General features: G+C 44.7%; 1 protein-coding gene across 1 annotated transcript in view; it reads right to left on the bottom strand.

The window, feature by feature from the left end:
* Window positions 1-12,122, bottom strand: part of ANO2 (anoctamin 2) — a 335,332-nt gene that overhangs the window by 49,921 nt on the left and 273,289 nt on the right. The window contains 2 exon segments of the mRNA XM_007469512.1: window positions 11,712-11,812; window positions 11,991-12,048. Of these exon segments, the coding sequence (XP_007469574.1) occupies window positions 11,712-11,812; window positions 11,991-12,048 (159 nt within the window).

The following is a 12,122-nucleotide window of genomic DNA, read 5'->3' as shown; positions in this document are numbered from 1 at the left end:
TGGCCGCTGAGCCTGCGCGTCCGGAGCCTGTGCTCCGCGACGGGAGAGGCCACGACAGTGAGAGGCCCCCGCACCGCAAAAAAACAAAAGACTTCTGGGTCCCGAGTGGATGGGCCAAGTGGTAGAAGCGATGCCTGGAAATGAAAAACTGCCAAGCTGTCTCCAATTCCAACCAATGTACTGGAAAGACAGGTGTGTTCACCCAGATGTTTGGAGGGGCCTGGAGACTTTCCTTTGTACCAGTGGCGGAGGGGATGGGCTCACGGCTTCAAAGGGGCCAGATGTGGCTTTGGCACATCTTTTTTTTTTTTTGGCCTGTGTATTTTCTGGATGTTTGTCCATAACAAATGTGTCCTCTCTGAGATGGTAAGCTCCGAGACCACAGTGACCACGTGTCTCACCAGCTTTGTTTGATGACTATCACGGAGTGGCTTTCGGTCAGAAAGCTGAGGACAGGGTGCTGTTCCAGAGGGTTGAGGCGCCCAAACCACGTTCTTCTCCAACTCCTCTGAGAAAAGTCACATGCCCAAGTGCCTCCCGCGGTTACCCCGGTGTGGGGACAGGAAAACAGCCTAACTGATGGCCAGTGATGGTGAGGCCCATTCTGACGACTAGGATGGCAAAGTGCTATGAGCGAATGCTCAGGATTCTCACTCCTTGAAGTAGGGCTCTCGTGAAAACAGGTTTTCTTTCCAGATAAATTCGATTGTGTCCATCGTAACTTGAGCTCTCTAACTGTGCTTCTGAGAAAGACCAAAGAATAGCTTTCTCTGGGGACTGTCAGACAGTCACAGCCCCCCATGGGAGCAGTGACTGGTGTAGCTTTCCCTAAAGAAAGGAGTGGATCATGTATATCTGCTAATGGTTCCAATCAGCCCAAGGAACCTAGGCTCAGCGACCCTTAAGCAGACTGAGAGAGATTTTGGGCTCTCACCCTTGCCATGACCCTGGCACGCCCCGAGACCGGTCAGGCACCAGTACCTCATCTTCTCCTAAAGCAGCACCTGAGTCACTAAGTGTTTTGATAAACCCGAGTCAGTCTGCTGTTTGTTTAGAAAATAAACCTACGTCCAAGGGAACCTGTTTCTTTTTTTAATTTTTTTTTTATTTTTGTCTGCATTGGGTCTTCGTTGCTGCACTTGGGTTTTCTCTAGTGGCGGCGAGTGGGGGCTACTCTTCATTGCGGTGCACAGACTTCTCACTGTGGTGGCTTCTCTTGTTGCGGAGCATGGGCTCTAGGCGCGCAGGCTTCAGTAGTTGTGGTGTGCAGGCTCTAGAGTGCAGGCTCAGTAGTTGTGGCACATGGGCTTAGTTGCTCCGCGGCATGTGGGATCTTCCCGGACCAGGGCTCGAACCTGTGTCCCCTGCATTGGCAGGCGGATTCTTAACCACTGTGCCACCAGGGAAGTCCGGGAAACTCTTTCTTTAAACAAAATAATAGCAGACCAACTTGTTATATATGACGGTGACAGCCTCCTTTCAAGTCACAGACGCAGCCCCCTGTGTCTTTCACAGCTTTCTTTGACTGCTCCAAAATGCCTGACCTTTACTTGTCTGAACTCTGACAAAGTCTGCACCAGAGAGAGAACACCCAGTCACATGCAGTCTATTTTGTCCCAAACTAAAGAAACTAATCTCTGAGGAGATGAGGACCATTTCAGATATATTTTCCTGTATTTAGTTGTATACAAATCTTGTGTATAAGTTAAAGAAAAAGAAACAGAGAGCCTTGTGTTATGGTCTGAATGTCTGTGTCCCCTCCAGAATCCATATGTCCTACCTACCAATGTGATGGTATTAGGAGGTGGGACATTTGAGAGGTAATTATGTTCAGATGAGGCCAGGAGGGTTGGGCTTCCACAATGGTATTGGTGTCCTTATAAGAAGCAGGCACCACCAATGTTCAAAGCAGCACTATTTACAGTAGCCAAGACATGGAAGCAACCTAAATGTCCATCAACAGATGCATGGATAAAGAAGATATGGTACATATATACAATGGAATATTACTTAGTCATTAAAAAGAATGAAATAACGCCATTTGCAGCAACATGGAAGGACCTAGAGATTATCACACTAAGTGAAATAAGTCAGGCAAAGAAAGATAAATATCATATGATATCGTTTATATGCAGAATCTAAAAAGAATGATACAAATGAACTAATTTACAAAACAGAAACAGACTCACAGACTTAGAAAACAAACTTACGGTTACCAAAGGGGAAAGGTGGAGGGGGGCATAAATTAGGAGTCTGGGATTAACATATACACACTACTTTATATAAAATAGATAACCAACAAGGACCTGCTGTATAGCACAGGGAACTCTACTCAATACTCTGCAATAACCTATATGGGAAAAGAATCTGAAAAAGAATAGATACTATATATGTATATGTATAACTGAATCACTTTGCTGTATACCTGAAACGAACACAATATTGTAGATCGACTATAGTCCAGTATAAAATAAAAATTTAAAAAAAAAAAAGAAGAAGAGAGCACCAGAGCTCTCTCTCCACATATACACAGAGCCTGGGTCACATGAGCTTACAGGGAGATAGATGGTGGTCTTCATCAGGACCAAACCGGCTGGCTCCATAATCTTCAACTTCATGGCCTCCAGAACTGTGAGAAATAAGCTACCCAGTCGATGCTATTGTGTTACAGCAACTCAAGCTGATGAAGACAGCTGGGAAGGCTCAGACTGCAGTTTTTGTGGGTATAGCTCTGTGGTATCCAATTCTCATTTTTTAATACCTGAGCCATATGAGCCAAGAGATGAAGGCAGTGGTATTCCCTGCAAGCCCTCCTGCAGTGTGGACAGCGTTATTCCTGGTTATGTAGCTCAGGGCCTGGCTCTCTAGCCTTTATAGAATATTCTGTTGGACACTTATTGTTCTCAAATTCCTTTGCTGCTTAAACTAGCACTAGCCAGAGTGGACTCCAAGGTCTGCTACTAAGAACCCAGGCCAATGACATGAACAAATGCAGCTGGAAATAAAGGGATTAAACCAGTTTCTTTATTGCAGGATTTCTCAGAACCATTAAAATAATGTGCTTAGTAAATCTCCAAAAGGGAGATAGAGTGTGTGGCAGTATCTTCACCTAACCTTGTGGGGACTGTCTGACGACTGCATCACAGGACGGATAATCTCGCAAGAAGTTTGCAAAGAACTCTGAGCCTGGTACAAACTGTCCATCCAGTCCTGCTAAACAGAACTGGCCCAGCCTGTAAGAGTTACCCCTGATCCTCTCTGTCATTCCCTGGCTCTCTGATGCCAGGCTAGCTGAAAACACCCCCTGAAACAGATTTCTTTATTTACAACTAAAAAAGCAATAGAAACAAAAGGCAGAGGGGGCGACATTTTCCTTTGACCTGAAGGTAGATTTTCACCTGTTTCATCCTCTTCTTTTGGGTCCAGTGCTCACGAGTCAGCAGTTATTTTCATGACTATCTCAATGAAAAACCTAATGAAAGGGAGGACCCTGAAGATGGCAGAGGAGTAAGACGTGGAGATCACCTTCCTCCTCACAAATACATCAAAAATACATCTACACGTGGAACAACTCCTACAGAACACCTACTGAACGCTGGCAGAAGACCTCAGACTTCCCAAAAGGCAAGAAACTCCCCACATACCTGGGTAGGGCAAAAGAAAAAAGGAAAAACAGAGACAAAAGAATAGGGATGGAACCTGCACCTCGGGGAGGGAGCTGTGAAGGAGGAAAGGTTTCCACACACTAGGAAGCCCCTTCGCGGGCGGGTGGTGGAGGGGGGAAGCTTCGGGGCCGCAGAGGAGAGCACAGCAACAGGGGCGCGGGGGGAAAAGCGGGGAGATTCCCGCACAGAGGATCGGTGCCGACCGGCGCTCACCAGCCCGAGAGGCTTGTATGCTCACCCGCCGGGGCGGGCGGCGCTGGGAGCTGAGGCTCGGGCTTTGGAGGTCAGACCCCAGGGAGAGGACTAGGGTGGGCTGTGTGAACACAGCCTGACGAGGGTTAGTGCGCCACAGCTAGCCAGGAGGGAGTCCGGGAAAAAGTCTGGACCTGCCAGAGAGGCAAGAGACCATTGTTTTGGGGTGCGCGAGGAGAGGGGATTCAGAGCACCGCCTAAGTGAGCTCCAGAGACGGACGTGAGCTGCGGCTACCAGTGTGGACACCAGAGACGGGCATGAAATGCTAAGACTGCTGCTGCAGCCACCAAGAAGCCTGTGTGCAATCACAGGTCACTATCACACCTCCCCTCCCAGAGCCTGTGCAGCCAGCACTGCCAGGGGTCCCGTGATCCAGGGACAACTCCCCCGGGAGAACGCACGGCGCGCCTCAGGCTGGTGCAACGTCACGCCGGCCTCTGCCGCCGCAGGCCCACCCCGCGCTCCGTGCCCCTCCCTCCCCCCGGCCTGAGTGAGCCAGAGCCCCCGAATCAGCGGCTCCTTTAACCGCGTCCCGTCTGAGCGAAGAACAGACGCCCTCAGGCGACCTACATGCAGAGGCGGGGCCAGATCCAAAGCTGAACCCCGGGAGCTGTGCGAACAAAGAAGAGAAAGGGAAATCTCTCCCAGCAGCCTCAGGAGCAGTGGTTTAAATCTCCACAATCAACTTGATGTAACCTACATCTGTAGAATACCTGAGTAGACAATGAATCATCCCAAAATTGAGGAGGTGGACTTTGGGAGCAACTGTAGACTTGGGGTTTGCCGAATGCGACTGACTAGTTCCTGATTCCTATGTATATCCTAGTTTAGTATTTAGAGCTTATTATCATTGGTAGATTTGTCTATTGATTTTGTCGCTCTCTTCCTTTATATATATATATATTTTTCCCCCTTTTCTCTTTTTGTGAGTGTGTATGTGTATGCTTCTTTGTGTGACTTTGTCTCTATAGGTTTGCTTTTACCATTTGTCCTAGGGTTCTATCTGTCTGTTGTTTTGTTTAGTATAGTTTTTAGCACTTGTTATCATTGGTGCATTTGTTTATTGGTTTGGTTGCTCTCTTTTGTTTTTAAATTACTTTTATATTTTTTTATTTTAATAATATTTTTTTAACTTTTTATTTTAAAAACTTTATTTATTTTTTCTTTCTTTCTTTTCTTTTCTTTTCTCCCTTTTCTTCTGAGCTCTGTGGCTGACAGGGTCTTGGTGCTCTGGCTAGGTGTCAGGCCTGAGCCTCTGAGGTGAGAGAGCCAAGTTCAGGACATTGCTCCACCAGAGACCTCCCAGCCCCTTGTAATATCAATCGGCGAGAGCTCTCCCAGAGATCTCTGTCTCAACGCTAAGACCGAGCTCCAATCAACAACCAGCAAGCTCCAGTACTGGACGCTCCATGCCAAACAACTAGCAAGACAGGAACACAGCCCCCACCCACTAGCAGAGAGGCTGCCTAAAATCATAATAAGTTCACAGACACCCCAAAACACACCACTGGATGCAGTCATGCCCACCAGAAAGACAAGATCCAGCTTCATCCACCAGAACACAGGCACCAGTCCCCTCCACAAGGAAGCCTACACAGCTCACTGAACCAACCTTACTCACTGGGGGAAGACACCAAAAACAACAGGAACTAAAATCCTGCAGCCTGTGAAAAGGAGACCCCAAATACAGTAAGTTGAGCAAAATGAGAAGACAGAGAAAGACACAGCACATGAAGGAGCAAGATAAAAACCCACCAGACCAAACAAATGAAGAGGAAATAGTCGGTCTACCTGAAAAAGAATTCAGAGTAATGATAGTAAAGACAATCCAAAATCTTGGAAATAGAATGGAGAAAATACAAGAAATGTTTAACAAGGACCTAGAAGAACTAAAGAGTAAACAAACAATGATGAACAACACAATAAATGAAATTAAAAATTCTCTAGAAGGAATCAATAGCAGAATAACTGAAGCAGAAGAACGGATAAGTGACCTGGAAGATAAAATAGTGGAAATAACTACCGCAGAGCAGAATAAAGAAAAAAGAACGAAAAGAATTGAGGACAGTCTCTGAGACCTCTGGGACAACATTAAATGCACCAACATTCGAATTATAGGGGTCCCAGAAGAAGAAGAGAAAAAGAAAGGGACTGAGAAAATATTTGAAGAGATTATAGTTGAAAATTTCCCTAATATGGGAAAGGAAATAGTCAGTCAAGTCCAGGAAGGTCAGAGAGTCCCATACAGGATAAATCCAGGGAGAAACATGCCAAGACACATATTAATCAAACTATCAAAAATTAAATACAAAGAAAAAATATTAAAAGCAGCAAGGGAAAAGCAACAAATAATATCCAAGGGAGTCCCCATAAGGTTAACAGCTGATTTTTCAGCAGAAATTCTACAATCCAGAAGGGAGTGGCAGGACATATTTAAAGTGATGAAAGGGAAGAACCTACAACCCAGATTACTCTACCCAGCAAGGACCTCATCCAGATTCGATGGAGAAATTAAAACCTTTACAGACAAGCAAAAGCTAAGAGAATTCAGCACCACCAAACCAGCTTTACAGCAAATGCTAAAGGAACTTCTTTAGGCAGGAAACACAGGAGAAGGAAAAGACCTACAATAACAAACCCAAAACAATTAAGAAAGTGATAATAGGAACGTACATATCAATAATTACCTTAAATGTAAATGGATTAAATTCTCCAACCAAAGACACAGACTGGCTGAATGGATACCAAAACAAGACACGTATATATGCTGTCTACAAGAAACCCACTTCAGACCTAGGGACATGCACAGACTGAAAGTGAAGGGATGGAAAAAGATATTCCATGTAAATGGAAATCAAAACAAAGCTGGAGTAGCAATTCTCATATCAGACAGAATAGACTTTAAAATAAAGACTATTACAAGAGACAAAGAAGGACACTACATAATGATCAAGGGATCAATCCAAGAAGAAGATATAACAATTGTAAATATTTATGCACCCAACCTGGTAGCACCTCAATACATAAAGCAGATGCTAACAGCCATAAAAGGGGAAATCGACAGTAACTCAATAATAGTAGGGGACTTCAACACCCCACTTTCACCAATGGACAGATCATGCAAAATGAAAATAAATAAGGAAACACAAGGTTTAAATGACACATTAAACAAGATGGACTTAATTGATATTTACAGGACATTCCATCCAAAAACACTTTCTTCTCAAGCGCTCATGGAACAGTCTCCAGGATACATCATATCTTGGGTCACAAATCAAGCCTTGGTAAATGTAAGAAAATTGAAATTGTATCAAGTATCTTTTCCAACCTGAACGCTATGAGACTAGATATCAATTACAGGAAACAAACTGTAAAAAAATACAAACACGTGGAGGCTAAACAATATGATACTAAAAAACCAAGAGATCACTGAAGAAATCAAATAGGAAACCAAAACTACCTAGAAATAAATGACAGTGAAAACATGATGACCCAAAACCTAAAATCCTCAACGAAATACTAGCAAACAGACTCCAACAGCACATTGAAAGGATCATACACCATGATCAAGTGGGGTTTATCCCAGGAATGCAAGGATTCTTCAATATATGCAAATGAATCAATGTGATACACCATACTGACAAATTGAAGGATAAAACCATATCATAATCTCAATAGATGCAGAAAAAGCTTTTGACAAAATTCAACACCCATTTATGATAAAAACGCTCTAGAAAGTAGGCACAGAAGGAACTTACCTCAACATAATAAAGGCCATATATGACAAACCCAGAGCCAACATCATTCTCAATCGTGAAAAACTGAAACCATTTCCACTAAGATCAGGAACAAGACAAGTTTGCCCACTCTCACCGCTATTACTCAACATACTTTTGGAAGTTTTAGCCACAGCAATCAGAGAAGAAAAAGAAATAAAAGGAATCCAAATCGGAAAAGAAGAAGTAAAGCTGTCACTGTTTGCAGATGACATGATACTATACATAGAGAATCCTAAAGATGCCACCAAAAAACTACGAGAGCTAATCAATGAATTTGGAAAAGTAGCAGGATACAAAATTAACGCACAGAAATCTCTTGCACTCCTATACACTAATGATGAAAAATCTGAAAGAGAAAATAAGGAAACACTCCCACTTACCACTGCAACAAAAAGAATAAAATACCTAGGAATAAACCTACCTAAGGAGACAAAAGACCTGTATGCAGAAAATTATAAGACACTGATGAAAGAAATTAAAGATGATACAAACAGATGGAGAGATATACCATGTTCTTGGATTGGAAGAATGAACACTGTGAAAATGACTCTACTACCCAAAGCAATCTACAGATTCAGTGCCATCCCTATCAAACTACCAATGGCATTTTTCACAGAACTAGAACAAAAAATTTCACAGTTTGTATGGAAACACAAAAGACCCCGAATAGCCAAAGCAATCTTGAGAAAGAAAAACAGAGCTGGAGGAATCGGGCTCCCTGACTTCAGACTGTACCAGAAAGCTGTAATAATCAAGATAGTATGTTACTGGCACAGAAACAGAAATATAGATCAATGGAACAGGATGGATAGCCCAGAGATTATCCCATGCACATATGGTCACCTTATCTTTGACAAATATACAATGGAGTAAAGACAGCCTCTTCTATAAGTGGTGCTGGGAAAACTGAACAGCTACGTGTAAAAGAATGAAATTAGAATACCCCCTAACACCATACACAAAAATAAACTCAAAATGGGTTAAAGACTTAAATGTAAGGCCAGACACTATTAACGTCTTAGAGGAAAACATAGGCAGAACACTCTATGACATAAATCACAGCAAGATCCTTTTTGATCCACCTCCTAGAGAAAGGGAAATAAAAACAAAAATAAACAAATGGGACCTAATGAAACTTCAAAGCTTTGTACAGCAAAGGAAACCGTAAACAAGATGAAAAGAAAACCCTACGAATGGAAGAAAATATTTGCAAATGAAGCTACTGACAAAGGATTCATCTCCAAAATATACAAGCAGCACATGCAGCTCAATACCACAGAAACAAACAGCCCAATCCAAAAACGGGCAGAAGACCTAAATAGACATTTCTACAAAGAAAACATACAGATGGCCAACAAATACAGGAAAAGATGCTCAACATCACTAATCATTAGAGAAATGCGAATCAAAACTACAATGAGGTATCACCTCACACTGGTCAGAATGGCCATCATCAAAAAATCTACAAACAATAAATGCTGGAGAGGATGTGGAGAAAAGGGAACCCTCCTGCACTGTAGGTGGGTATGTAAATTAATACAGCCACTATGGAGAACAATATGGAGGTTCCTTAAAAAACTAAAAATAGGGCTTCCCTGGTGGCGCAGTGGTTGAGAGTCCGCCTGCCGATGCAGGGGACACGGGTTCGTGCCCCAGTCTGGGAAGATCCCACATGCCGCGGAGCGGCTGGGCCCATGAGCCATGGCCGTTGAGCCTGTGCATCCGGAGCCTGTGCTCTGCAACCTGAGAGGCCAGAACAGTGAGAGGCCCACATACCGCACAGATACACACATACCAAAAAAACTAAAACTAGAACTACCATACAACCCAGCAATCCCACTACTGGGCATATACCCTGAGAAAACCATTATTCAAAAAGAGTCATGTACCACAGTGTTCACTGCAGTTCTATTCACAATAGTCAGGACATGGAAGCAACCAAAGTGTCCATGGACAGATGAATGGATAAAGAAGATGTGGTATATATATACAATGGAATATTACTCAGCCATAAAAGAAACGAAATTGAGTTATTTGTAGCGAGGTGGATGGACCTAGAGTCTGTCATACAGAGTGAAGTAAGTCGGAAAGAGAAAAACAAATACCATATGCTAACACATATATATGGAATCTAAAGAAAAAATGGTTCTGAACAATCTAGGGGCAGGACAGGAATAAAGACGCAGACGTAGAGAATGGACTTGAGGACACGGGGAGGGGGAGGGGTAAGTTGGGACGAAGTGAGAGAGTGGCGTGGACATATATACACTACCAAACGTAAAATAGATAGCTAGTGGGAAGCAGCTGCATAGCACAGGGAGATCAGCTCGGTGCTTTGTGACCACCTAGAGGGGCGGGATAGGGAGGGTGGGAGGGAGATGTAAGAGGGAGGACATATGGGGATATATGAATACGTGTATAGCTGATTCACTTTGTGATACAGCAGAAACTAACACACCATCGTAAAGCAATTTATACTCTAATAAAGATGTTAATAAAAAACAAACAACCTAATGAAAGAAGTCTTTGTAAAAAAAAACCACGTGGGAGGGGAGGGAAAACAATCCACATGAAAATCCGTTCTGTTTCACCAGCTATGCATCCTTCCCCTCCTAAGATCATATATTCCACAGTTCCTTAGAGATTTTTCTAAATGATTACATTGTGTTTCAATCTTTCCTATTCATCCTCCACGCCTCTTTTACTTGTTCACTGGGAGTGAAATGGAGCAGGACCCTATGTTCCCTGCCCCCCATGTCCTCAGCCTGCCTTTTGTCTGTGGAAAAACTTTAGCCAAAGAATAAGTTTAATCAGAGAAGTGAGAAAATTCAGAAACAAAGCAAAACAGTCAAAGGAGGACAAGTAATAACAATTTAGTCATTAAGCAAAGTCAAGGACCTTTAGTTCCTCCTCAAGGGCTGTAGATAATATTCTGAGCCATATCCTGTGAGCTGCCTTATAGACACTGAAACCTCCACCAGGTGGAAGAGTTAACTATATGATGACCAGGCTGTAGCCATGACATAAGCTGCCACAATTCCGAGAACTGGCCTCAAGGAAATGGGAACAAACCGACCCTGGAACTGAAGATTAAGTGTACCTGAAACAATCAAGATAACGCTGGTCAGACCACCAATGGCCAATTTCAAGATGACTGCCAGAGCTGACTATGCTGTTTCTGCACGTAGCCCCCTCCCTCCACGTATAAAAGCTCTTGCCCACTGGGTGTAGGAGCGGGGTGTTTCGGCCTTTGGACGGGTGTCCACCCTCCCCCCCCAATCCCGGTTGCTGGCATCCAAAACAAAGCAAACTCTCCTTTCCACCAACCTTGCCTCTTTATTGGCTTTTGAGCGGCGAGCAGCCGGACCCCACTTTCGGTTACAGGAGGACATAGCATTAAAAGTAGGATGGGGCTTCCCTGGTGGCGCAGTGGTTAAGAATCCGCCTGCTGATGCAGGGGACACGGGTTCAAGCCCTGGTCCTGGAAGACCCCACGTGCCGCGGAGCAACTAAGCCCGTGTGCCACAACTACTGAGCCCACGCGGCACAAGTACTGAAGCCTGCGCGCCTAGAGCCCGTGCTCCGCAACAAGAGAAGCCACCACAACGAGAAGCCTGCACACCGCAACGAAGAGTAGCCCCCGCTCGCCGCAGCTAGAGAAAGCCTGCGTGCAGCAACGAAGACCCAAAGCAGCCAAAAATAAAATAAATTTTTTTAAAACAGCATGATGCACTTTGAGGTCAGAGGTGCCTGATTCACAGCTCTGTCACTTTCTGTTAGGGGCACTTAAGCAAGTGCTTAATCCTTCTGAGACTCCAACATCCCGAACTGGCTTGGCAAACAAGACTTGTGGGAGGGGCCCTACTGCATGGGGAAGTTATTGGCGAGTGGACAGAGGAGTAGAGAGTCCATCTGCCTTAGAAGAGGAGAGACCACGAGATCCTGCTGGAAGTCTGGCACTGCCGGGCTCAGCGCTGGCAGCAAGGAGAGGGGTAAGCAGAGTTCATTACTCACGGGACTCCAATCTCGAAGATGTTGTTCTGGATCAACTGCTTCCCCAGCATGATGATGCTGAGCTGAATGCACAGCTCCACGAGGCAGCCTCCAGGGGCGCACTGCAGGAAGAGAGGAGGAAGGAAGGGGCGGTCAGACCAGGTGGAGCTCAGGAGGCAAAGGGCGCGAACTAAGCCCGCCTGTGGAGGCGGTAAGGATTGCGGCGGGGCGGCAGGGGTGGCAGGGGCACCTACAAACCACTAGCCGAGCCGGGCATGAAACACCAGTGGCTCTACTTGCCTCTTCCATGCGGTAACCGTCAAACACATAAACGTAGCTTCCAGGTCTGCCCACAAACCTGAAACGGAGAAGTGTGGGAAGAGTTAGGGGAAGAGAGAGGGAGTCAGGACTGCCTGAGGGCGTGTCTTCTGA

The sequence above is a fragment of the Lipotes vexillifer genome, unplaced genomic scaffold (assembly GCF_000442215.2).
Source record: "Lipotes vexillifer unplaced genomic scaffold, Lipotes_vexillifer_v1.1 scaffold395, whole genome shotgun sequence".
Taxonomy (NCBI): Eukaryota; Metazoa; Chordata; class Mammalia; order Artiodactyla; family Lipotidae; genus Lipotes; species Lipotes vexillifer.
The sequence above is the reverse complement of the archived record's forward strand: the minus strand, read 5'-3'. Positions and strand labels throughout refer to the sequence as shown.